Here is a 27,327-nt window from a genome sequence, read left to right as displayed (position 1 = left end):
CCACTTGATAAATGGCACCGTGATTTATCAGGGTAGAGCTGGATTACCTGCTTCTCTCGTTTTAGTCACAATCTGGGCCACCATCGGGGCCTCGCAGCCGTCAGATAGGAGGGCCTCCACTTTGCCTGAATGACAAATATGCAAAGGGATTTGGAGGATTTAGATTTCAGTGCATTGAAGTCATACACGGCAGTAATATGTACATGAAACAAATAAATGCATCAAACTGCAACCACTGGATTCTACAGCTGCCACCAAATGTAAAGAATACTTTTTTTATTTTAATTTTTATGTTATTCAATTATATAATTGAGATTTAATTCATTAATTTCATTATTTAAATAAGACTATCTCTACCTCCCTTTTTCCATCACTCCCTCTCTATTTTCTCTGAGGTAAAATCTGTCCCCAATTTTAGGAATTATGAGTGAACAGGCTGCAGCTTGATTTTTAATTCTAGCCATCTGCTGTCATAATGAACAGCCCATATTTGGCTGAGGCTGGTCCCATTAACAAAAATAGAGGATGCCTTTGGGCTAATTGAGTGGAGCTGGTTGTGTTCATTGAGATGAGCTTGGGAACACTGTACACTACAGTACATTTAAGACCTTACACATAGGATGTACAACTAAGCTGTGTTCGAATACCTATACTAACATACTGTATACTACATACTTAACGAGTATACTACATACTATTAATACATTTGAGTATACTGTAAACGAACGGTATACTTTCAGTTGAGCGTACTAGAGCTTCACCTGTCTACCGGAAGTTGATGCTGTTGCTATGCAACTTCTTGCTAGCCTGTTAGCATAACAAATTACTAGCTAGACATCTTACAACTTCATTAACAATGTCCATTGAGAACGCACAGCGACTACACCACTTAGCTAAGCTAAGAATGACGTGAATAATCAAGTCAATAAACGTTGGGTAGTTAGTTAGATAGCATATAGTTAATATACTGGCAATTTCTATGTATTAGTAGCCAACTAACGTTAGGTAGCTAGCTACCATACTGGTACATACAGTACAAGCAACTGCTGTAATGATATGCTATGCGATTCGTAAGGCTAGAGTAGCTAACAAATTGTCAGCCAACATAACGTGTGACGAAACTTATTTGAAAAGTAATTACTTTATTACATTGCTCTACACCTTAACATTTGTCATAATTAGTTAAAGCAATGAATTTGTATCCTCTCTCGTCGGACTTCGGCTGCATATTTTCTGCCATTTTCTTCAAATCTGAAAATGTTGTGAAGCCACGCCTATTTTCTGAAGAATTGCATTATGGGCCCTAAAAGCATGTAAATAGTGTCCAATGCTTGTATACTTCGTATTTTGGCGAATGTAGTACAACATCCGGGAACTTTTGGCATACTAACTATATTCATACTATGACCAATAAGCATACTACATACTCAATTTACGTCACAAATAGTATGGTTAGTGCAGTTAGTATGAGTACACAGCTCAAGTCACTACAACTAGTCATGATGCAAAGGGGTGTATTTACAGCAACTTTCTACCAAATCGGCTCCCGTTAATTTGATGAAGACTTGTACACACTTTATATAGCTTTCACCATTCACCTTGTAAGGTATTGGCTTATAATCATACACATAGCTTTCACCGTGTGTGGGCTAGGTCTGGAGTCTTACCCTGTGAAGGCAGAGCGTGCATTCGACACATGGTGCAGTCAAAGCCATCATCTGCTGCATTCTCTACATCCTTATCTGTGTTCAGGCCCTGGCAGCAGGCGTGGATCCACCTGAGATGTGAAGGAGAAGACGATCAGATACATTTACATATGCACTTTATACGTGCAATTTAATATGTACATGTACAGTGGGGGGAAAAAGTATTTAGTCAGCCACCAATTGTGCAAGTTCTCCCACTTAAAAAGATGAGAGATGCCTGTAATTTTCATCATAGGTACACGTCAACTATGACAGACAATGAGAGGAAGAAAAAAAAATCAGGAAATCACATTGTAGGATTTTTAATGAATTTATTTGCAAATTATGGTGGAAAATAAGTATTTGGTCAATAACAAAAGTTTCTCAATACTTTGTTATATACCATTTGTTGGCAATGACACAGGTCAAACGTTTTCTGTAAGTCTTCACAAGGTTTTCACACACTGTTGCTGGTATTTTGGCCCATTCCTCCATGCAGATCTCCTCTAGAGCAGTGATGTTTTGGGGCTGTCGCTGGGCAACACGGACTTTCAACTCCCTCCAAAGATTTTCTATGGGGTTGAGATCTGGAGACTGGCTAGGCCACTCCAGGACCTTGAAATACTTCTTACGAAGCCACTCCTTCGTTGCCCAAGCGGTGTGTTTGGGATCATTGTCATGCTGAAAGACCCAGCCACGTTTCATCTTCAATGCCCTTGCTGATGGAAGGAGGTTTTCACTCAAAATCTCACGATACATGGCCCCATTCATTCTTTCCTTTACACGGATCAGTCGTCCTGGTCCCTTTGCAGAAAAACAGCCCCAAAGCATGATGTTTCCACCCCCATGCTTCACAGTAGGTATGGTGTTCTTTGGATGCAACTCAGCATTCTTTGTCCTCCAAACACGACGAGTTGAGTTTTTACCAAAAAGTTCTATTTTGGTTTCATCTGACCATATGACATTCTCCCAATCCTCTTCTGGATCATCCAAATGCACTCTAGCAAACTTCAGACGGGCCTGGACATGTACTGGCTTAAGCAGGGGGGACACGTCTGGCACTGCAGGATTTGAGTCCCTGGCGGCGTAGTGTGTTACTGATGGTAGGCTTTGTTACTTTGGTCCCAGCTCTCTGCAGGTCATTCACTAGGTCCCCGTGTGGTTCTGGGATTTTTGCTCACTGTTCTTGTGATCATTTTGACCCCACGGGGTGAGATCTTGCGTGGAGCCCCAGATCGAGGGAGATTATCAGTGGTCTTGTATGTCTTCCATTTCCTAATAATTGCTCCCACAGTTGATTTCTTCAAACCAAGCTGCTTACCTATTGCAGATTCAGTCTTCCCAGCCTGGTGCAGGTCTACAATTTTGTTTCTGGTGTCCTTTGACAGCTCTTTGGTCTTGGCCATAGTGGAGTTTGGAGTGTGACTGTTTGAGGTTGTGGACAGGTGTCTTTTATACTGATAACAAGTTCAAACAGGTGCCATTAATACAGGTAACGAGTGGAGGACAGAGGAGCCTCTTAAAGAAGAAGTTACAGGTCTGTGAGAGCCAGAAATCTTGCTTGTTTGTAGGTGACCAAATACTTATTTTCCACCATAATTTGCAAATAAATTCATTAAAAATCCTACAATGTGATTTTCTGGAAAAACATTTCCTCATTTTGTCTGTCATAGTTGACGTGTACCTATGATGAAAATGACAGGCCTCTCTCATCTTTTTAAGTGGGAGAACTTGCACAATTGGTGGCTGACTAAATACATTTTTTCCCCCACTGTATATGTCATGCAATTTGAACATATACAAGTGTAAATACACAGTGAGACAGGTGCACAAAGACACATAAACAAGCACTTATCTATGCACTCACTCACACAGACTCCGATATGCATTAACCCGGTTGCTACAGCAACGATATGTTCCACCCCATCAAGCTTTACGATGAGTAAATTACAATGTAGTAGATCTTTGGACTGTCGCCTTTGACAAACTGGACGCTGGATGCCAACATGCTATATCTACAGTCTTGCCAGGTCCTAGTGCCACCAAATCATTCTCGGGTGGCATCTGGCCTGGCAGAGAGAGCACTGCCCACCTGTCACAATGGCGGCATTGCACGATGAGCTCGTCCTCACGGTAGCTGCGCGTGCACATCGGGCACGATGCCATGCTGGCACAGGGGCTGCACTGGGTGTAGTTGTTCTGCCAATCACACCTCAGGCCGGGGGATGTGGCACCGCACTGGGTACAGGAGACACACCTACGGCAGGTGGGAGTGAGGGTGGCGTGAGGGGGCGAGGATAAGCAGGGGTGAAATACACACATACAATCGCAGTGACTCCAGTATATCTAGCATACATCCCAACACAGACGTGTCCAAAGATAATGCACTTGTATCACACACATACAGTGCCTTTAGAAAGTATTCACACCTCTTGACTTATTCCACATTTTGTTGTTACAGCCTGAATTCAAAATTGATTGAATATATGTTTTTCCTCACCCATCTACATACAATACCCCATAATGACAAAGTGAAAACATGTTTTTAGAAATGCTTGAAAATGTATTGAAAATGAAATACAGAAAAGTATTCACACACGAGTCGATACTTTGTAGAAGCACCTTTGGAAGCGATTACAGGTTTGAGTCGTCTTGGGTATGTCTGTATCAGCTTTGCACATCTGGATTTGGGGATTTTGTCCCATTCTTCCTTGCAGATTATCTAATGCTCTGTTAAATTAGATGGGCAGTGGCAGTGAACAGCAATCTTTCCACAGACTTTCAAATGGGACTTTCGCATTCTTGTTCTGAAGCCATTCCAGCGTTGCTTTGGCTGTATGCTTGGGGTCATTGTTCTGTTGGAATGTAAATCTTTGCCCAATTCTAAGGTCGTTTGCACTCTGAAGCAGGTTCTCATTAAGTATTTGCCTGTATTTGGCTCCATTCATTGTTCCCTCTATCCTTACCAGTCTCCAGTCCCTGTCGCTGAAGGCCCTCAAAATTGTCAAAGACTCCAGCCCCCCTAGTCATAGACTGTTCTCTCTGCTACCGCACGGTAAGCGGTACCGGAGCGCCAAGTCTAGGTCCAAAAGGCTTCTCAACAGCTTCTACCCCCAAGCCATAAGACTCCTGAACAACTAATCATGGCTACCCGGACTATTTGCAATGCCCCCCCCACCCCATCTTTTTACGCTCCTGCTACTCCGTTAATTATTTATGCATAGTCACTTTAACTCTACCCACATGTACATATTACCTCAACTAGCCGGTGCCCCCGTACATTGACTCTGCACCGGTACCCCCCTGTATATAGCCTCCCTACTGCTATTTTATTTCTGCTCTTTTTTTCTCTCAACACTTTGTTATTGTTGTTGCTTTATTTTACTTTTTTATAAAAAATAAATGCATTGTTGGTTAAGGGCTGTAAGTAAGCATTTCACGGTAATGTCTACACCTGTTTTATTCGGTGCATGTGGCAAATAAAATTTGATTTGATTTGAAAAGCATCCCCATATCCTGATGCTGCCACCACCATGCTTCACGGTAGGAATGGTGTTTGACGGGTGATGAGCTGTGCCTGGTTTTCTCCAGACATAGCGCTTTGCATTCATGCCAAAGAGCCCAGAGAATATTTTCCTTATGCTTGCAGTCTTTCTGCAAATTCCAGGCATGCTGTCATGTGCTTTATTTCTCAGGAGTGGCTTCCGTCTGGCCACTCTCCAATGAAGACCAGATTGGTGAAGTTCTGTAGACTAACTCAGCCAAGGAACTCTGTAGTTCTGTCAGAGTGGTCATTGGGTTCTTGGTCACCTCTCCCTGAAAAAGGTCCTTCATGCCCGGTTGCTCAGTTTGGTCGGACGGCCAGCTCTAGGCAGAGTCTGGGTAGTTCCATATTTTTTCAATTTCCCAATGATGGAGACCCACTGTGTTATTGGAAACGTTTAACACTCTAGAAATTAGTGTCTACCCTTCCCCAGATATATGCCTCATCACAATTCTAGCTCGAAGATATACGGACAGTTCCTTGGACTTTATGATATATTTTCTACTCTGACATGCTCTGTCAACTATGGGACCTTATATAGACAGGTGTGTTTCTTTCTAAACCATGTCCAAACAATTGAATTGGCCACAGGTGGACTCCAATCAAGTTGTAGTGACATCTCAAGGATGAGCCAAATAAATGTATGGATGTACCTGAGCACAATTTGGAGTGTCATAAAGGGTTGTGAATATATATTTCTGTATTACATTTTTAATAAATATGTGTTACGGATACAAGTATCCTGTATGTGTTTTTCCTCTCCTTCTGCCCTAATCACAGGTGTCCTTTGTGTTCCTGATTGGAGGTCGTTGGTGTGTCCCAACTGTCAGTCATCAGTTAATCTGCTGATTGCTGAGGTGGACCAATCAGTGGACATTTCTCCTGATTGCACCACCTGTTTCTGTTTTCTAACCCAATCATATCACACATCCCCTTGTTTTAAAAGCTAGTCAGTTGTGTTTTCTGAGAGAGACTCTTTTTGTTTGTGAGTATGTATACGGTGGTGTCTTGTTTTTGTGTACTCACTCATTAACTGTTTAGTCTGTATGGTACCTATATTGTTTGTTTGTGCCTGGGAAAAGGGGGATTTAGCAAGTCGCCCTTGGGCATACACTACCCGTAGGAAAACCTTGTCTAAACACACTAGTTAGACCTGAGCGGACCACCCACTGTATTTTTGTATGGTTAGCAGTAAGCTTAGTAGTTCTTGAGGCAGGCAAGATCAGTTTAGGGGTTTATGACTTTGTTTCATTCCTTGGGTCCTGCTCAGCCCTTTTTCCCAAACCTTTACCGTGTGTTTTATAATAAACATTTTGTGTTTGACGGTAGCTTATGGTTGTCTGTGTATTTTGTTCTAAATGTTCCTTGGCAATATTCTGATTCGCATGAGTTATGTTACGGGCCTCTTTTCCATTCACCCTAGACTTTTAAAGCCACGGGGTTCGTAACAATGTGCAAACATTTCTAAAAACATGTTTTCACTTAGTCATTATGGGGAATTGTGTTTAATGGGTGAGAAAAAAAATCTACTTAATCCATTTAGAATTCAGGCTGTAACAAAATGTGGAATAAGTCAATACTGTCTGAAGGCAGTGTAAATACTGTTCATCCAAGCAAACCTGAGGGTAAACATAGACACACAAACCTACTATGAACTTCAAAATAACCCACTTCAGTTACGCTATCTGATATATACCACACACACACACATTTGTCACGTGTGTGTGTGTGTGTATGGATCATCCACCATGAAAACAGCTGCCCTAAAAATAAATATATGTCACTGGCGGGGCTCCAAGGAAAGTCCTGAATGAATGCGTCTCGCTGCAGTGTCAACAGAGCGTTGTTTGACTGGGGATTAGGGACTGATGTTATGCCTAATATGGGGGAAATCCCTCCCTATCGTGGCTGAAAACAGCTGCTAAAGCTCTGCTACAGATCAACAACGTGTGACAGAGAGAAAAAATAATGTTGATGTACAGTCATGGTCAAAAGTTTTGAGAATGACACAAATATTAATTTTCACAAAGTCTGCTGCCTCAGTTTTTATGATGGCAAATTGCATATACTCCAGAATGTTATGAAGAGTGATCAGATGAATTGCAATTAATTGCAAAGTCCCTCTTTGCCATGAAAATTAACTTAATCCCCAAAAAACATTTCCACTGCATTTCAGCCCTGCCACAAAAGGACCAGCTGACAACATGTCAGTGATTCTGTCATTAACACAGGTGAGTGTGTTGACGAGGACAAGGCTGGAGATATCTGTCATGCTGATTGAGTTAGAATAACAGACTGGAAGCTTTAAAAGGAGGGTGGTGCGTGAAATCATTGTTCTTCCTCTGTTAACCATGGTTACCTGCAAGGAAACACGTGCCGTCATCATTGCTTTGCACAAAAAGGGCTTCACAGGCAAGGATATTGCTGTTAGTAAGATTGCACCTAAATCAACCATTTATCGGATCATCAAGAACTTAAAGGAGAGAGGTACAGTTGTTGTGAAGGCGGCTTCAGGGCGCCCAAGAAAGTCCAGCAAACGCCAGGACCGTCTCCTAAAGTTGATTCAGCTGCGGAATCGGGGCACCACCAGTGCAGAGCTTGCTCAGGAATGGCAGCAGGCAGGTGTGAGTGCATCTGGATGGCCTGGTGTCAAGAAGGGCAGCGAGGAAGCCACTTCTCTCCAGGAAAAACATCAGGGACAGACTGATATTCTGCAAAAAGTACAGGGATTGGACTGCTGAGGACTGGGGTAAAGTCATTTTCTCTGATGAATCCCCTTTCCGATTGTTTGGGGCATCCGGAAAAAAGCTTGTCCGGAGAAGACAAGGTGAGCGCTACCATCAGTCCTGTGTCATGCCAACAGTAAAGCATCCTGAGACCATTCATGTGTGGGTTTGCTTCTCAGTCAAGGAAGTGGGCTCACTCACAATTTTGCCTAAGAACACAACCATGAATAAAGAATGGTACCAACACATCCTCCGAGAGCAACTTCTCCCAACCATCCAAGAACAGTTTGGTGACAAGCAATGCCTTTTCCAGCATGATGGAGCACCTTGCCATAAGGCAAAAGTGATAACTAAGCGGCTCGGGGAACAAAACATCGACATTTTGGGTCCATGGCCAGGAAACTCCGCAGACTTTAATCCCATTGAGAACTGGTGGTCAATCCTCAAGAGGCAGCTGGACAAACAAAACCCCACAAATTCTGACAAACTCCAAGCATTGATTATGCAAGAATGGGCTGCCATCAGTCAGGATGTGGCCCAGAAGTTAATTGACAGCATGCCAGGATGGATTGCAGAGGTCTTGAAAAAGAAGGGTCAAAACTTTTGACCACGACTGTAGATTGGTGGGAGTGTAGATAGTTGGCAAGAATATGAGAGAGAGAGATAGATGAGAGAGAGATGAGAGGCAGAGAGAGCGAGCGAGAGAGACGCAGAGAGAGAGCGAGAGAGACACAGAGCGAGAGAGACGCAGAGAGAGCGAGAGAGACGCAGAGAGAGAGAGAGCGAGAGAGACGCAGAGAGAGAGAGAGCGAGAGAGACGCAGAGAGAGAGAGAGCGAGAGAGACGCAGAGAGAGAGCAAGAGAGACGCAGAGAGAGAGCGAGAGAGACGCAGAGAGCGAGAGACGCAGAGAGCGAGAGAGACGCAGAGAGAGAGAGAGAGATGCAGAGAGAGCGAGAGAGACGCAGAGAGAGAGAGCGAGAGAGACGCAGAGAGAGAGAGCGAGAGAGACGCAGAGAGAGAGAGCGAGAGAGACGCAGAGAGAGAGAGCAAGAGAGATGCAGAGAGAGAGAGAGAGACGCAGAGAGAGCGAGAGACACGCAGAGAGAGAGAGCGAGAGACACGCAGAGAGAGAGCGAGAGACACGCAGAGAGAGAGCGAGAGACACACAGAGAGAGCGAGAGACGCAGAGAGAGATGCAGAGAGAGAGACGCAGAGAGAGAGACGCAGAGAGAGAGACGCAGAGAGAGAGACGCAGAGAGAGAGAGAGACACAGAGAGAGAGAGAGACACAGCGAGAGAGACGCATAGAGCGAGAGAGGGACACAGAGCGAGAGAGAGACGCAGAGAGTTACGCAGAGAGAGAGAGACGCAGAGTGAGAGCGAGAGAGACGCAGAGAGAGAGCGAGAGAGACGCAGAGAGCGAGAGAGCGAGAGAGACGCAGAGAGCGAGAGAGACGCAGAGAGAGAGCGAGAGAGAAGCAGAGAGAGAGAGAGCGAGACGCAGAGAGAGAGCGAAAGAGACGCAGAGAGAGAGCGAGAGAGACGCAGAGAGAGAGAGAGAGAGACACAGAGAGAGAGCGAGAGAGACGCAGAGAGAGAGCGAGAGACGCAGAGAGAGAGCGAGAGAGGCAGAGAGAGAGCGAGAGAGATGCAGAGTGAGAGTGAGAGCGACGCAGAGTGAGAGCGACGCAGAGTGAGAGCGACGCAGAGTGAGAGCGACGCAGAGTGAGAGCAAGAGAGACGCAGATTGAGAGCAAGAGAGACGCAGATTGAGAGCAAGAGAGACGCAGAGTGAGAGCAAGAGAGAGAGAACGAGACACGCAGAGAGAGAGAGAGAGACACGCAGAGAGAGAGAGAGAGACACGCAGAGAGAGAGACAGAGAGGGAGAGAGACGCATAGAGAGAGAGATGCAGAGAGAGAGTTACACAGTGAGAGAAAGAGAGACGCAGAGTGAGAGCGAGAGACGCAGAGAGAGAGAGAGGTGCAGAGAGAGCGAGAGAGACGCAGAGAGAGCGAGAGCGAGAGAGACGCAGTGAGAGCGAGGGAGACGCAGAGTGAGAGCGAGAGAGACGCAGAGTGAGAGCAAGAGAGACGCAGACAGAGAGCGAGAGAGACGCAGAGAGAGAGCGAGAGAGACGCAGAGAGAGAGCAGAGAGACGCAGCGAGAGAGAGACAGCAGAGAGAGACGCACGAGAGAGAGAGAGAGGTGCAGAGAGAGAGAGAGCGAGAGAGACGAGAGAGAGAGAGAGAGAGCGAGGGAGACGCAGAGAGAGAGAGCGAGAGAGAGTGAGGGAGACGCAGGGAGACGCAGAGAGCGAGAGAGACGCAGACAGAGAGAGAGGTGCAGAGAGAGAGAGAGAGAGCGAGAGAGAGCGAGGGAGACGCAGAGAGAGAGAGCGAGAGAGAGCGAGGGAGACGCAGAGAGAGAGAGCGAGAGAGAGCGAGAGACGCAGAGAGAGAGAGAGCGAGAGAGAGCGAGGGAGACGCAGAGAGAGAGAGGTGCAGAGAGAGTGAGAGAGACGCAGAGAGAGAGAGAGCGAGAGAGACGCAGTGAGAGCGAGGGAGACGCAGAGTGAGAGCGAGAGAGACGCAGAGTGAGAGCAAGAGAGACGCAGAGAGAGAGCGAGAGAGACGCAGAGAGAGAGCGAGAGAGACGCAGAGAGAGAGCGAGAGAGACGCAGCGAGAGAGAGACGCAGCGAGAGAGAGACGCAGCGAGAGAGAGAGAGGTGCAGAGAGAGAGAGAGCGAGAGAGACGCAGAGAGAGAGAGAGAGAGCGAGGGAGACGCAGAGAGAGAGAGCGAGAGAGAGCGAGGGAGACGCAGGGAGACGCAGAGAGCGAGAGAGACGCAGACAGAGAGAGAGGTGCAGAGAGAGAGAGAGAGAGCGAGAGAGACGCAGAGAGAGAGAGAGCGAGGGAGACGCAGAGAGAGAGAGCAAGAGAGAGCGAGGGAGACGCAGAGAGAGAGAGAGAGCGAGAGAGAGCGAGAGACGCAGAGAGAGAGAGAGCGAGAGAGAGCGAGGGAGACGCAGAAAGAGAGCGAGAGAGAGCGAGGGAGACGCAGGGAGCGAGAGAGACGCAGAGACGCAGGGAGACGCAGGGAGACGCAGGGAGCGAGAGAGACGCAGAGACGCAGAGAGAGAGAGACGCAGAGTGAGAGCGAGAGAGACGCAGAGTGAGAGCGAGAGAGACGCAGAGAGAGAGCGAGAGAGACGCAGAGAGAGAGCGAGAGAGACGCAGAGAGAGAGCGAGAGAGACGCAGCGAGAGAGAGACGCAGCGAGAGAGACGCAGAGAGAGCGAGAGAGACGCAGCGAGAGAGCGAGAGAGACGCAGCGAGAGAGAGAGGTGAAGAGAGAGAGAGAGAGCGAGAGAGACGCAGAGAGAGAGAGAGAGAGGGAGACGCAGAGAGAGAGAGCGAGAGAGAGCGAGAGAGACGCAGCAAGAGAGAGAAACGCAGCAAGACGGAGAGACGCAGAGAGCGAGGGAGACGCAGAGAGAGAGCGAGAGAGACACAGAGAGAGAGCGAGAGAGACACAGAGAGAGAGAGAGAGACACAGAGAGAGAGCGAGAGAGACACAGAGAGAGAGAGAGAGAGAGAGAGAGACGCAGAGTGAGAGCGAGAGAGACGCAGAGTGAGAGCGAGAGAGACGCAGAGTGAGAGTGAGAGAGAGGCAGAGAGAGAGTGAGAGAGACGCAGAGTGAGAGCGAGAGAGACACAGAGTGAGAGCAAGAGAGACGCAGAGTGAGAGCGAGAGAGAGGCAGAGTGAGAGCGAGAGAGAGGCAGAGTGAGAGCGAGAGAGAGGCAGAGTGAGAGCGAGAGAGAGTCAGAGAGCGAGAGAGACGCAGAGAGCGAGAGAGACGCAGAGAGAGAGATGCAGCGAGAGAGAGACGCAGAGAGAGACGCAGAGAGAGAGCGAGAGAGACGCAGAGAGAGAGACGCAGAGAGAGAGAGAGCGAGAGAGAGCGAGAGAGACGCAGAGAGAGCGAGAGAGACGCAGAGTGAGAGCGAGAGAGACGCAGAGTGAGAGCGAGAGAGACGCAGAGTGAGAGCGAGAGAGACGCAGAGTGAGAGTGAGAGAGAGGCAGAGAGAGAGCGAGAGAGACGCAGAGTGAGAGCGAGAGAGACACAGAGTGAGAGCGAGAGAGAGGCAGAGTGAGAGCGAGAGAGAGGCAGAGTGAGAGCGAGAGAGAGTCAGAGAGCGAGAGAGACGCAGAGAGCGAGAGAGACGCAGAGAGAGAGATGCAGCGAGAGAGAGACGCAGAGAGAGACGCAGAGAGAGAGCGAGAGAGACGCAGAGAGAGAGACGCAGAGAGAGAGAGCGAGAGAGAGCGAGAGAGACGCAGAGAGAGCGAGAGAGACGCAGAGAGAGAGACGCAGAGAGAGAGAGAGAGCGAGAGAGAGCGAGAGAGACGCAGAGAGAGCGAGAGAGACGCAGAGAGAGAGCGAGAGAGACGCAGAGAGAGAGCGAGAGAGACGCAGAGAGAGAGACGCAGCGAGAGAGAGATGCAGCGAGAGAGATGCAGAGAGAGAGAGAGAGAGAGAAAGCGAGAGAGACGCAGAGAGAGCGAGAGAGACGCAGAGAGAGAGAGAGAGAGAGACGCAGAGAGAGAGCGAGAGAGACGCAGAGAGAGAGAGAGACGCAGAGAGAGAGAGAGAGACGCAGAGAGAGAGCGAGAGAGACGCAGAGAGAGAGAGACTCAGGGAGAGAGAGACGCAGCAAGAGAGAGAGACGCAGCAAGACGGAGAGACGCAGAGAGAGAGCGAGAGAGACATAGAGAGAGAGCGAGAGAGACGCAGAGAGAGAGAGACGCAGCGAGAGAGACGCAGAGAGAGAGAGCGAGAGAGAGCGAGAGAGACGCAGAGAGAGCGAGAGAGACGCAGAGAGAGAGCGAGAGAGACGCAGAGAGAGAGCGAGAGAGACGCAGAGAGAGAGAGAGAGAGACGCAGAGAGAGAGAGAGACGCAGCAAGACGGAGAGACGCAGAGAGAGAGCGAGAGAGACGCAGAGAGAGAGCGAGAGAGACGCAGAGAGAGATGCAGCGAGAGAGAGAGACGCAGCAAGACGGAGAGACGCAGAGAGAGAGCGAGAGAGACGCAGAGAGAGATGCAGCGAGAGAGAGACGCAGAGAGAGACGCAGAGAGAGAGAGACGCAGAGAGAGAGCGAGAGAGACGCAGAGAGAGAACGAGAGAGACACAGAGAGAGAGACGCAGCGAGAGAGAGACGCAGCGAGAGAGAGACGCAGCGAGAGAGATGCAGAGAGAGAGAGAGAGAGAGAGAGAGAGCGAGAGAGAGCGAGAGAGACGCAGAGAGAGAGCGAGAGAGACGCAGAGAGAGAGAGAGAGACGCAGAGAGAGAGCGAGAGAGACGCAGCGAGAGAGAGACTCAGCGAGAGAGACGCAGCGAGAGAGAGACTCAGCGAGAGAGACGCAGCAAGACGGAGAGACGCAGAGAGCGAGGGAGACGCAGAGAGAGAGCGAGAGAGACGCAGAGTGAGAGCGAGAGAGACGCAGAGAGAGAGAGACGCAGCGAGAGAGAGACGCAGCGAGAGAGATGCAGAGAGAGAGAGAGAGAGAGCGAGAGAGACGCAGAGAGAGCGAGAGAGACGCAGAGAGAGAGCGAGAGAGACGCAGAGAGAGAGAGACGCAGAGAGAGAGAGAGAGACGCAGAGAGAGAGCGAGAGAGACGCAGCGAGAGAGCGAGAGAGACGCAGCGAGAGAGAGACGCAGCGAGAGAGAGACTCAGCGAGAGAGACGCAGCGAGAGAGACGCAGCGAGAGAGAGACTCAGCAAGACGGAGAGACGCAGAGCGAGGGAGACGCAGAGATGGAGAGCGAGAGAGACGCAGAGTGAGAGCGAGAGAGACGCAGAGAGAGAGCGAGAGAGACGCAGAGAGAGAGCGAGAGAGACGCAGAGAGAGAGCGAGAGAGACGCAGAGAGAGAGCGAGAGAGACGCAGAGAGAGAGCGAGAGAGACGCAGAGTGAGAGCGAGAGAGACGCAGAGAGAGAGCGAGAGAGACGCAGAGTGAGAGGGCAGAGACGCAGAGAGAGAGCGAGAGAGACGCAGAGTGAGAGCGAGAGAGACGCAGAGTGAGAGCGAGAGAGAGGCAGAGAGAGAGAGAGAGAGGCAGAGAGAGAGAGCGAGAGAGACGCAGAGTGAGAGCGAGAGAGACGCAGAGTGAGAGCGAGAGAGAGGCAGAGAGAGGCAGAGAGAGAGACGCAGAGTGAGAGCGAGAGAGAGGCAGAGAGAGAGTGAGAGAGACGCAGAGAGAGAGATGCAGAGAGAGACGCAGAGAGAGAGCGAGAGAGACGCAGAGAGAGAGCGAGAGAGAGGCAGAGAGAGAGCGAGAGAGACGCAGAGAGAGAGACGCAGCGAGAGAGAGGTGCAGAGAGAGAGATGGATGAGAAGATACATTATAGAGATGGAGAGATATCAACAGATGAGATACTAAGGGAAAGAATAGAGACAGACAAAAAACAAATTATCTTCATTCTAAAAACATTAGACAGAATCATTGGTGCAGCCAGACAAGCTCTGATGCTTTGATTGGCTGTGCTGTGCTCTATGATTAGCAGCAGTCACGACATATACACACCACTTGCACTTCCAGCTGCCCTTGGGCACCGTCTGCAGGGGTGGGTCCAGGCAGTAGGTGTGGTAGCTGATGTCACAGTCGTCACACAGCAGCAGGCGGCCCGGGTCGCTGGCCTGGCCGCACGCCTCGCACACCGTGCACTCCAGACAGCGCCAGCCTTTACTCAGCACCACCCGGGTGATCTGGTGGCACAGGGGGCAAAGGTAGAGGTCAGAGAGGGGATAAAGGGGCAGGGCAGGGATAGGAATCCCCTTTAAGGTCCATTTCAATGGAGCATATTGACTAATGGTTGTGTGTTCTATATTTACATAGCAGGGGAATAATCAAATATCTAGTTCCCAGCAGCACATCTTCCAGGTTAAAGGTCATTGCTGAGCTATTTGTCAAAAGGGACACACAGGTATTTATTAGCCAATAAACCATGGAGGGGGAGGGAGGATCAAACCAATTCGAGAAAGACCTTCCTCCCCCACCCATTATGTGCTGAAAGCCAGACAACAAATACCATAGGATACCACATAAAGCTGACGTTGGTCGAACGTGGGTCGATTTCCACTTGCATAGTTTAGCCACCCAGATTAAACATACTCCTAGACTAAAAAGCATAGTTAATGGACATCTCCATTATAAGTGCTTTTTATTTCAGTACTCAATCTGGGTGAGGTATTTAGAGATTGCATAGTAAACAGTTAACCAATATCATTACCCAATTACTCCTAACTGTATCATGGCTTAGTTCTTATAAGCACCACTAAACACCACTTTGTGCCAGTAGGCCACCGATTCCATTGGATCCGGCAGACCGAAACGGCTGCCACAAAAGATACTTATTCTCACCATGTTGTCAATAACGGGTACATATCTCTTTTACTAGCCTTGTAATAAAAATGAATAAAAATTACAACCAAGCAGCCAATGTGTATAGCCGTGAGTGAAATGTACAGTCAGTCACACTAAGTGCTGCTGAGCGCGCTTGGCTGCCGAGGGCAATTAGCCGTTTCGCTAGCTAGCAGGGGCCATCAATAATGCCGTCTCCATCATTCCCGTCCATTAGCTTCCGCCAGTGCGTCGCGGTGCTGCTAACATCAAATCGGGCTAATCACTGTGTTAGCTGGGATGGGTGCGATTGGCTGGCAGAGGCAGGCGTGATGTTGAAGAAAACGTGTGTGCGTGAGTCTGATAGGCTCCCAATTATTGAATGCTTTTTTTTTTTCAGGGGGAGAGATTAAAGGGGGGTGGGTACATTCTATATTTAGGGGCCAATTCACTGAATACATTGAGGCAAAATAGGCATGAGGGTGGCCTGCATATGATTATCATAAAAGTACAACTTCTATACATACTATGGATTTTATTTTAGCGGTTTTGTTCCAACTAGAATGGAATATGACAATGTTAGGCAAGCCGGCTTGGAGTGTCAACTGCTTGAGGTGATATTTGTAAAAAACGTAACACTATATCAAAGGAAACTGTCTTAGGCCCTTATTTGTCTGCCAGAGGGGGTGTCATTGCAGGGATAAGGCTTGGCGTGGCGATAAATTCATGATCAATCCATCGAGGTGGCAGGAAGCTTAGTGGTTAAGAGCGTTGTGCCAGTAACCGAAAGGTCGCTGGTTCTAATCCCGAGCCGACTAGGTGAAAAATCTGTCGATGTGCCCTTGAGCAAGGCACTTAACCCTAATTGCTCATGTAAGTCGCTCTGGATAAGAGCGTCTGCTAAATGACAAAAAAATAAAATAAAAAATAAGACAATCCACACAAGGTGCTTAAAGTGAAACCTGTTAATCATCCCAGTATTTATTTGACACCTTGGCTCAAAGCTGCTTGGGGAGGTTGACACAGAGCCTAATACAATCTGTAGGGAATCCCCTGGCGAATACGCTAAAACCAAACTATGCATACATGTAGCCGCAGAGACGAAATGTTGCTGTTTTAAAGCTAATTTCCTGCAATTTTACACATTTTGCCATGGGGCGGAGAGAATATTTTTCAATTTTGAAGTTAGTTTCCTGCAATTCTACACATTGTGTCATGGGGTTGAGAGAACATTTTATCATTTTAAAGCTAATTTCCTGCAATTCTACACATTTTGACATGGCTTCTGCCGTGTTCTTATGCCATCAAAATCAATGGGGGGGCCCCCATGCCATGCGAAATTTAGTTGAAACGCTGCAGTGTTTATATACAGTGAGGGAAAAAAGTATTTGATCCCCTGCTGATTTTGTAAGTTTGCCCACTGACAAAGAAATGATCAGTCTATAATTTTAATGGTAGGTTTATTTGAACAGTGAGAGACAGAATAACAACAACAAAATCCAGAAAAACGAATGTTAAAAATATTATAAATTGATTTGCATTTTAGTAAGGGAAATAAGTATTTGACCCCTCTGCAAAACATGACTTTGTGATTGCCAACAAGGGTTTTGCCACCAAGTACTGAGGTCAAACGTTTCTTGTAGTTGGCCACCAGGTTTGCACACGTCTCAGGAGGGATTTTGTCTCACTCCTCTTTGCAGATCTTCTCCAAGTCATTAAGGTTTCGAGGCTGATGTTTGGCAACTCGAACCTGATGTTTGGCAACTCGAAAACCTCCCTCCACAGATTTTCTATGGGATTAATGTCTGGAGACTGGCTAGGCCACTCCAGGACCTTAATGTGCTTCTTCTTGAGCCACTCCTTTGTTGCCTCGGCCGTGTGCTTTTTGTCATTGTCATGCTGGAATGCCCATCCACGACCCATTTTCAATGCCCTGGCTGAGGGAAGGAGGTTCTCACCCAAGATTTGACGGTACATGGCCCCGTCCATCGTCCCTTTGATGCGGTGAAGTTGTCCTGTCCCCTTAGCAGAAAAACACCCCGAAGCATAATGTTTCCACCTCCATGTTTGACGGTGGGGATGGTGTTCTTGGGGTCATAGGCAGCATTCCTCCTCCTCCAAACACGGCGAGTTGAGTTGATGCCAAAGAGCACGATTTTGGTCTCATCTGACCACAACACTTTCACCCAGTTCTCCTCTGAATCATTCAGATGTTCATTGGCAAACTTCAGAAGGGCCTGTATATGTGCTTTCTTGAGCAGGGGGACCTTGCGGGCGCTGCAGGATTTCAGTCCTTCACGGCGTAGTGTGTTACCAATTGTTTTCTTGGTGACTATGGTCCCAGCTGCCTTGAGATCATTGACAAGATCCTCCCATGTAGTTCTGTGCTGATTCCTCACCGTTCTCATGATCATTGCAACTCCACAAGGTGAGATCTTGCATGGAGCCCCAGGCCAAGGGAGATTGACAGTTATTTTGTGTTTCTTCCATTTGCGAATAATCGCACTAACTATTGTGACCTTCTCACCAAGCTGCTTGGCGATGGTCTTGTAGCCCATTCCAGCCTTGTGTAGGTCTACAATATTGTCCCTGACATCCTTGGAGAGCTCTTTGGTCTTGGCCATGGTGGAGAGTTTGGAATCTGATTGATTGATTGCTTCTGTGGACAGGTGTCTTTTATACAGGTAACAAACTGAGATTAGGAGCACTCCCTTTAAGAGTGTGCTCCTAATCTCATCTCATTACCTGTATAAAAGACAGCTGGGAGCCAGAAATCTTTCTGATTGAGAGGGGGTCAAATACTTATTTCCCTCATTAAAATGCAAATCAATTTATTTAAAAAATGATATGCGTTTATCTGGATTTTTTTGTTGTTATTCTGTCTCTCACTGTTCAAATAAACCTACCATTAAAATTATAGACTGATAATTTCTTTGTCAGTGGGCAAACGTACAAAATCAGCAGGGGATCAAATACTTTTTTCCCTCACTGTATACATCCTTGGTTGTGGATAATCATTTGAGAGATACTGTAGGTCTGGTATAGGAAATAGAAGGGCTCACCTTGACATTGACACAGAAGGGGTGGTAACACTGGCCACACTGGGAGCAGGCCAGCAACCTGCCCTCTGCCCCCTGGCCAAAACTACCACACACCACACACATGTCCTGTAGAAGGGAGAGAGGGGGAGGAGGGGAGAGGGGAGAGTAGAGAAAGAAAGGGAAGTAGACAGAGGGAAAGAAGGAGGTAGGGAGAGAAATATGGAGGGGGTGGGGTCAAGAGAGGGAGCAGGGGAGTGAGAGAAAAGGATGTGGAAGGAGAGAGCGCATAAGTTGTGAGGAAAATAACAGGCAAACATAAAACGGAGAGAAAACAAAAGAAAGTTAAATGTCTCAACAATAATGTGGACACTTTCCCGGGCATACATAAACACGCAGTAACAAGCAGCGGGACTCGGGATACTTTCTTCTTCCACGACACAGCGCCTCTTAAGAGCCTTACCTCACAGCAGGATTCATCTGTGTCTTAGGGGTGTGTGTGTGCGAGCGCGTGAGCATGTCCGTGTGTGTGTGTGTGTGTGTGTGTTTGTGCACACGCGAGGAGAGGTCGCAACCTCCAAAACAGGCCAGATGCAAATCAGGGTAAAAAGTTGGCGGAGAAAATGAGAGAGTTCTAGTAAACAGGCTGTCCAACAAGGCCAAGAAGAGACTATAATAGCATCATCATACAAAATCATCGTCTCTAATAGCTGAAGTATTTTTTCATCCGCACGCATATTCAAATATGTACAGTAGGGCTGAACCCATTTAGTCGATTGTTTGGTTGCCCGAGATTTCTTTAGTCGAGCAGTTGCAATTATTATTTTATTCTTTCATGGTCCACAAGACGTGTCTGATTCACGCCTGTCTCAGTGGACTAATCCATTGCGGAGGCCACGGGGAAGGCACAGTCCATCACTCTAAGGCATGTGATATTGAAATTGTTTATGGTTATGTTATGTAAAAAAGAATGGTGCAACACTAATAAATGGAATATTATTTTATAACAAATGCGCTTTTTCCCGCATTGGATATGGTCGCTGTCAGTGGTTCTGAAACAATCTTCAGTGCGCCGTAGAATTGCCGCCTTTCCCTATGTTGCTATGTGCATAATATCAAAGTTAACCAGCATATTGGGATTGAGAACAATGCGGCGGAGGCAGCAGCAGCACAGACGGGGAAACAACCCTTGCCTTAGCCTAATTGTCTAAGAAAATTGAGGAGAGGGGAAACTCCAACTTAATTAGGTCTATAATCAATAGCCTAACTGTTAAATGTGCCTGGCTTTATAAATCATCCATATATATCCACAGAAATAAGACAGATCTTGCTTATGTTGCTTGTTTGAGTGTTTGTTTAATAGCCTACTGATTCCGTGAGCACCAAGCCTCATACAACGGAAACATTTTGGATAAAGCAATTTTACAGATTTGGCTGTTTATAAACTTTGCTACGCTGTAATAAAGGCTTTACCATGTAGCTCTCGCTCCTATACCCTCATTTTTCTTGATCTCTTTCTTATTTTTACAATTATTATGGTCATCATTGTAATAATAAATAATGTCGTTATCATTAGTAGGCTTTGTATAGCAGCATTGTATAACCAGCATTGAGCTATAGGCTTCAGAGCGCGTCCTGTTTAGTCTTAATACTAACTTACACCTATATTTCAATATATAGGCTACTGTATCAATCAATCAATCAATCATTCATTCATTCATGCCAGCACACAGCATACGAGACATTCATGCTTTGAAATGCAATCAAGCATTTTAGTTTTAAAATTAAATTAGTCTTCTGTAATAAAGGCTTTTTCATTTTTTTCGTTAGAACCGTCTCTCTTGGTACACTTATTTAGTGTTGTTTACACTGTTCCAAATGGTCCGAAAAAAATATAATAATCTAACAGCAACTGTTTGGCACACATAATACTCATGGAACGCTTGCTCCTATAGCCTCCATTTTCTTGATCCTTTTCCCTCCTGAGCAACCAGCAAACATTCGCCCAGTCTGAGTTTATTTTTCACGTCCTCCGCATCCATTTTGCTGTGACGTGTTACTGTGTTCAGAGTTTGTTATAACCAATTTCTTGATGTGTTTATGATAGGCTATAGGTCAGGACCCATTGGTCACATGCATGCGATGCTTACATGTTTCACATAACGGGAGCAAGGGTTGAGGGTATAGGGAATGTTTTTCCCTTGACAGTATAGGGAATGTTTTTCCCTAAACAAATTAGGGATTTCGGTAACATAACTTTTCGGTCAGAAACAAGTAAGAAACTAAATGGCTGAAATGATGTTGCTGCTTCAGCACGGACAGTGCAATAAACACTTGCTGTGCTGTGGTACCTTTTCGCTGCAGTAGGGAGGAGAGCGAGACAACATGAACATGAAGACAATATTTAATCAAATAGTGTGCTTAAAGCATCAGACAAGCTCAGTGCATATCTAGTTGATTTTATTCAAACACAGGGTGTGTCTGTCTATATATGGAAAAATAAGGTTAAACATTTCGATTGGTCGAAACAGGACGACTCTCGGTCGACCAAGATTTGTTTTTGGTCGGGGACAGCCCTAATGTACAGTACAGTATTTGGGTATGTGAGACATTGTTAACAGGCTTTAGGCCTATTCAACAGACGCAGCTTGACCAGGGAGGAAGCGTCCTATTGTCCTCCTTATTAAAGTGACCAGTCACCACTGCTATACAGAGCCTTTTCTAAGGAAGACAAGAAGGATTTGACAGTAGAGAGACAGCGAGGGGAGTTAAGATACACAGCTTTAAGCAACACACACAGAGACACACAAGCTGGGACTTTGATGGCACAAAGTGTCAATGCTCTATCGTTTCAGTGATGTATAATGGTACTGACCTGTCTGAGAGTGAAGTGGTCTGAGGTTGAGAACATGACCACAGTGTTGTGCATGGCGTTCTCCTCCTCCTCTTTCATCGCGTACAGCTGCTCCACAAAGCTGGCCTGGAGACACACACACGGACACAGACATGAACGGGCACACACAAGCAAGGGTTGATTAACAGATTATTAGAAAAAATATTTAAATTAAAACAGATGGTAAGATTGTGTTTAAAATCTGTAAAGTTGAGATAAAAAATTAAATAGCGCTTGGTCCCATACAGTATTTTTCAATTGAGGTAGAAAATATCTCCCAGGAATAGGCCTGATCTACGTCTAGGACATGGAAGACGTTCTCATGTGACCAGCTGTAACACCTCCAGACTGTGTGTCAATATATTATTATGTCATCCACAGTGACAAACAGGCAGCAGGGTTCATCATCTCAGCATTACCATGCCGCCCAAGTGTCAACATGCAGGCTGCCTAGTGGCTGGCTGAACAGATCTGGTTACAATATTACTCCTATCTACCACCTACCTCCCGTATTGGATTGGATTCCAATAACACTCAACCAGGCCAAGACATGTTTGCTCGGTGGGAGAAGGTGTGATTGTGTGTGTCGGGGGAGGTTGTGTGTAAGGGGGAGACTGTGTGTAAGGTTGTGTGTGCGCGCGCTCTCACCTAAAATCTAACTATCTAGCTCGTACACTCAATACAGAATTGACACTTTTTCTGTGTCTACCTTAAAGGTGCCCACAATGTATAGTATATAAATCCATGTTGAACACATTTTCCGCATCAACCACCCACAGTTTTTAGTGGGTGGTTGTCAGTTCCCTGCCCACCGCCATATATAAAATAGCATCTCTCCCCACCACCCCTCCTCCCTCCCTACCACCCCTCATGCCAAAAGCTTTCCGTGCTTGAGTGTACTGTTCTCTTGCTAATATGAGAGCGCTCTCTAGGCTAAGCTAAGCACATTTGGCCACTGTTTTATTAATATATGCAGAGGAGGAGGGAGGGCAGAGAGAGGGAGGGGATGGAGGGAGGCGGTGGAGGGGGGGGTGAGGGCTCCTACCACAGGGGTCACGGCGGGGATGGTGTCGACTTTGAGTCCTCGGGAGCGTCCGCGGCCCCCGCGCCCAGACAGGCTGGCCCCGCGGGGCCTCCGCCTTCCAGGGAAGCCAGAACCACGACCCTGTGTGGGAGAGAGAGGGCAGGATAAAAGAGTGAGGGGGGAGAGAGACATTAAGACAGGAGCGAGAGGAGAGAGTGTGAGGAGAGAGCAAGACAGGAGGGAGAGAGTGTGAGGAGAGAGAGACAAGAGGGTGAGGAGTTTGTGTGTGTGTGTGTGTGGAGGGAAGAGAATGTCAGAGAGAGCAAAACAGTAACAAAGAATGGAGAAATAGGAAGAGGGGAATGGAACAGAGAAAAGAAAGAGTGCAGAATTAGATAAGAGGAGACATGGCATACGAGAGGGGAGAGAGGAAGGAGAGAGAGGGGAAGAGGAAGAAGAGAGAGGGTAGAGAGGAAGGAGAGAGGGGAGAGAGGAAGGAGAGAGGGAAAGAGGAAGGAGAGAGTTAAAGAGGAAGGAGAGAGATGGAAAGAGGAAGGAGAGAGATGGAAAGAGGAAGGAGAGAGAGGAAGGAGAGAGATGGAAAGAGGAAGAGGAGAGAGGAAGGAGAGAAAGAGAGGAGAGACAGGGAAAGAGAAAGGAGTGAAAGGAAAAGAGGAGCAAGCGCGCACGAGTGAGCGAGAGGGAGGTATGAAGTGTGTATATACTGTAACTGATATGAGACCACACGTCGTTCAGATCAGTGATAGATTGAAGTATAATAATTGAGCCATGTTGTGAAGCAGCTGTTGTGAAGGAGTTTTATCTTTACCTTGTTAGCTCAGACAGGACGACATAACAGTGGAGTTTATGAACTCATCAGAGCGTGCGCGAGAGAGGAGCTTGTTGTGGAGCGTTAGCGTCAAAGTGGATTAATGTCACAATGTCAGGACTAAAGGGTTGCGGTGGGGGTGACAGACAGGGGGGTCTGGGGTAGCCTGGATATCCAGACTGTATTGAGCTCTGTTTCACGTTTGTTTCACTCTAATATCAGTCTGGGATTCCTGTTGTCCCGGCAATGCTAACAAAGCTAAATGCTTACTACATCTCTGCAGGTGGCACCATGTGCTGTGTCACGTCCTAACCTGTCCCCACCTGGCCAGGCTAAACCACTGAGTGAAAGGGAGGGAGGGGGGGTTGGACATGGACATCATAAGAGCACTCCATTTACCACTCTCATGCTCCAGACGGGCGCCTCCTGCAGCTGCCTGTTTTTTGGGCCGTCCCACCCCCCCTCTGAGGGGTCCTGCTGGGACCAAGAGGGAGGGCTCACTGCCCTACGGTTACTCCATGCACCCTGATTGGGGGAGGGGTGGGGGTAGGAGGAAGAGGGGTTGGGAGTGGGAGGGGAGGGGACAAAATGCAGCAACATAAATGCAATAGCCAAATAAAAATGTCAAACAAAGCAAACCAAGCAACAAAATAAAAGGTTATACATGACATTATAAAAAAAAGCCAAGAAACCAATGAGATATGAAACGTTTGGGACAGATCCTATACATGAGAGGAGGAGGGAAGCTGAATTCACCTCAATTTCGAGATTCAGTACAATTCAATTTGGAAATCGGTTCCAATCAAAAGGGAGATTGTGGAAAACCCTAAGATTCAATATCGATGTCAGCAAAAAGAGGGTCAAGTTCAATAGTCGGAGAGAAGATGAGACATTGTACGTTTGCACATCCACTGCTTCCAATAATGCTACGTCTAGTCAAGCACTCTGCAACAGTCGGTCCACAACTCCACACTATCCAGTGTCAGGCCTGCCGGGTGCCACGGGAGCCGCCTGTTGCTTGTTTACAAAACAAGTGATGATTATGTCAGCGTGACGCCGCCGCTGCTGTCGAGATAAACACAGCCACCGTCGTCAGGGAATTTCAGATTAAATTGTCACAGGGAGGCGTTTAGCTTGTTTAATGAGCTAATCGGCGAGAGGCTATATAATTAAGCTCAATCACACAATCACAGAGGGCTTTTTCCATTATCATTTTTTTGCAATGCGAAATCATTTCAGCTCGATTAATAATATATCACAGCCATGGGTTAGATTTTTCTCTCCACTCGCTTCCTGCATTTTTTTTCTCCATCTTCAGCTTACATTTGTCCCAAACATCAATTTCTGTGTCAAGCACTTTAATGAAACTGTGGGAATTAAGCATGAGAACCTTTTCACGTGCGAGTTCCAAACATCTCTAACGGTCGCCCCAGCGGGCAGTTTTTTTATGCGAGTAATGTCAGAATGCACTCACTATTCCAAAATGTGATTATTACGCAACTGGACAGTTAACCAGCGCTACCCTCAAACCAAGACACGCTGCCTGCTAATTATCTATAGGTTCTTTGAACTTGTCAATTTCTAATTATCTTCTAACAAGTTTTATTTTCTAACAGTTTGAATTGAGGTGTGTTCCGCCTCCTCATTAATTCACATAGAAGTAGCCCATTTCACTGTTGCAGACAATTTATGTTTGATGCGTTACTGAGCCGGATAAACTTCTCTCTGACGAGAGCCCAAGCACTTCCCCAGATCAAGTATGCAGACATTTGCGCATCTCCAGTCAGAACAGAACCTGCACAAACTTTTTCCCCGGCACATTTTCCGGCTGGCGCCTGCATTGCTTTCATTGTTGTTTTCCTTACTAATAATAACAACTTTGGACATGTGTGCGTGCGTTCCTATCAAAGTAAATGCCTTCTTACGTTATCATTATAGTTTCTGTATATCGTGTTGTCGTTTCTACTGTAGCACACTGTATGTATGGAGCATAATGTATTTACTGTTTTATTCACGTTTTCAAGTACTGGTGACAAATCATGCATCCCGATTCTTGCATAGATTGTAACGGACACGAGGTGTGTAAAATACTTTTTGGAAGGTTATACTGATTATGATGAGCTAATGCTAAGCTAAATGCCAGCTATGCGTGTCAGACCAAAGATGTTATGACAAAACGAGGTGAAGGGATGATTCACGCGACTGACTTAGATTATAACTATCGTTACTCAGGGTTGCCAGCTCAACCCCACTTTCTAGGAGTTTTACTTTTATTTAGCTTATATATTTCTCCTGTGTTTGCCCCCCATTTATTGATAAATCCCACATCATAGTAATAATTCCTGCACCATATTCCCCCACAATACATTCCCCATTTCTACCCCCATGGACCCACAAATGAAATTAAGCTCCCCACAAACCCCCCTTAAATGGTTTAAACCAAATCTGGCAACCCTGTTCTGCACTACGGTCAGGCTTGGCAGTAGGCTTGTATTTGTGGTGATGATCTGTGAGGTGATAACATTTTATTTGCTTTGTGTTTGTCAAAAACAGTAAACTACTTGTCAAGTCATGTGCTCCAGTTCTTATATACACTGTAACAAGTACATCGAAGATTTGTAATATGCTGAAAAGTGGCCAAAATAAGTTCATATTTTTCAGACAATGGGCGCAGCCATCTTTGACTTTGTTTATTTGCGTCTTATACTGAATGGAATTCTTGGATTAGGGAGTTTTAACATGTCAAACAACCAAACATGCCTGCCATCATCTCTTTTCTAAACAATATCACATTTCTCCTTTGTGCTCACCAGAGATGTGGTACATTGTAAACAAGTCTAGCTGTTAGGTCACTAACATACGTTGTTTTTTTTTGCTAGCATAACCTGTTATTTAGACTGGTTTATGGAATGAGTTTGAATGTGTTGCGTGTGATGCTTGGATGATGAAGTTCGCATTTATCTTTTACAATAAAAGGTAAAATTGAGGAATTAAGTTGTGAAGACCTTTATTTCCCATCAGAGCAACATTGTTTAGATGCTTTTCAGACACAATGCTGTTTAGATGCATTTGTTGAGTCATATGTTCTGTTGATACTGTTCCAATCACATTTTTGCGATGGTACGCTGCAGGGACCACTCAACAATGATCACAAATATGTGATCGTACGCGTCAAAGGGTTAAAGGTGGCAGTGTGCAAAAGACAAGCTTTGAGAGAGGAAGCGAGAGAAATTTCAGTAGATTCTGTACAGTGTGTGTGAGAATGAGTGTGCAATGGAATGGGGATGTATTAGTTGAATGCATTCATAGATACTGAATAGAACATGATCATTGCATCTTCAAGCACATGCTTGTGAATACAGTATGCTCACTTGCAAAGTATAAACGGACCTCAAAAGGTAAGGCTGAATCCAAAGCAGACCAAAGTCAGAGTGAAAGGGGGAGAGTTGGAATTTGGAGAGATTGTCTGCTCTATGTGACAGTACATAGACTTTCTTCACAGCTTCCATCTCAAACATGTATGACATACTGTAGTCACAAATATCGTCATACTACCCGACTTCCTAAGCAACCCCATCCGATTCTACATATTATGCGTTAAAGGTAGACAAAGCAATAAGACATCATTTGAGCAGACTTCATGCTCACAGTCATCAACAACGATAACATGCAACTATTGGCTTGTTATGTCGCCACGCCTTTAGGGATGGCACAACTTAGGAAGAACAAAAGGTACCAGTCCTGGCAGATTTGAATTTGGTTGTCTGATGATGTCATATTGTTGAGCCTACCTTTAACGCAAGACATGACCCTCTAAATCACCATGCAGTTTAGGGTTGGGCGGTATCCGGATTTCCATACCTTCACACCGTGCCTGTGCCATCCCAGGACACATGATATTACTGGTAGTGCACACCAGGGGCGCAATTTTTTGGGGGGTACATAAAGAAGTCCCCAAAACATCACTTACCAGAATGCTAACAAAATGCTAACAAGTACTAGGGAATCCCCATAGCGGATACAAAGTAAATGCTAAAGAGCGCATGCAAATATTTACTACTAATTTAATTTATTCATTTCACCTTTATTTAACCAGGTAAGCCAGTTGAGAACAAGTTCTCATTTACAACTGCGACCTGGCCAAGATAAAGCAAAGCAGTGCGATAAAAACAACA

At 46.4% G+C, this 27,327-nt stretch overlaps 1 protein-coding gene across 1 annotated transcript in view; it reads right to left on the bottom strand.

Annotated features, from left to right (window-relative positions):
- Window positions 1-27,327, bottom strand: part of LOC121568683 (histone-lysine N-methyltransferase 2C) — a 242,145-nt gene that overhangs the window by 92,679 nt on the left and 122,139 nt on the right. Inside the window, exons 14-21 of the mRNA XM_045221547.1 lie at window positions 23,552-23,677; window positions 22,345-22,464; window positions 21,282-21,386; window positions 18,431-18,535; window positions 14,553-14,734; window positions 3,778-3,942; window positions 1,668-1,777; window positions 48-125 (exon numbers count right to left, since the gene is read on the bottom strand). Coding sequence (XP_045077482.1) covers window positions 48-125; window positions 1,668-1,777; window positions 3,778-3,942; window positions 14,553-14,734; window positions 18,431-18,535; window positions 21,282-21,386; window positions 22,345-22,464; window positions 23,552-23,677 — 991 coding nt within the window. The remainder of the gene's footprint in view (window positions 1-47; window positions 126-1,667; window positions 1,778-3,777; window positions 3,943-14,552; window positions 14,735-18,430; window positions 18,536-21,281; window positions 21,387-22,344; window positions 22,465-23,551; window positions 23,678-27,327) is intronic.

The sequence above is a fragment of the Coregonus clupeaformis genome, chromosome 7 (assembly GCF_020615455.1).
Source record: "Coregonus clupeaformis isolate EN_2021a chromosome 7, ASM2061545v1, whole genome shotgun sequence".
NCBI classification, from domain to species: domain Eukaryota; kingdom Metazoa; phylum Chordata; class Actinopteri; order Salmoniformes; family Salmonidae; genus Coregonus; species Coregonus clupeaformis.
Note: the sequence above shows the minus strand (reverse complement) of the source record. Positions and strands in the feature narration are given on the sequence as shown.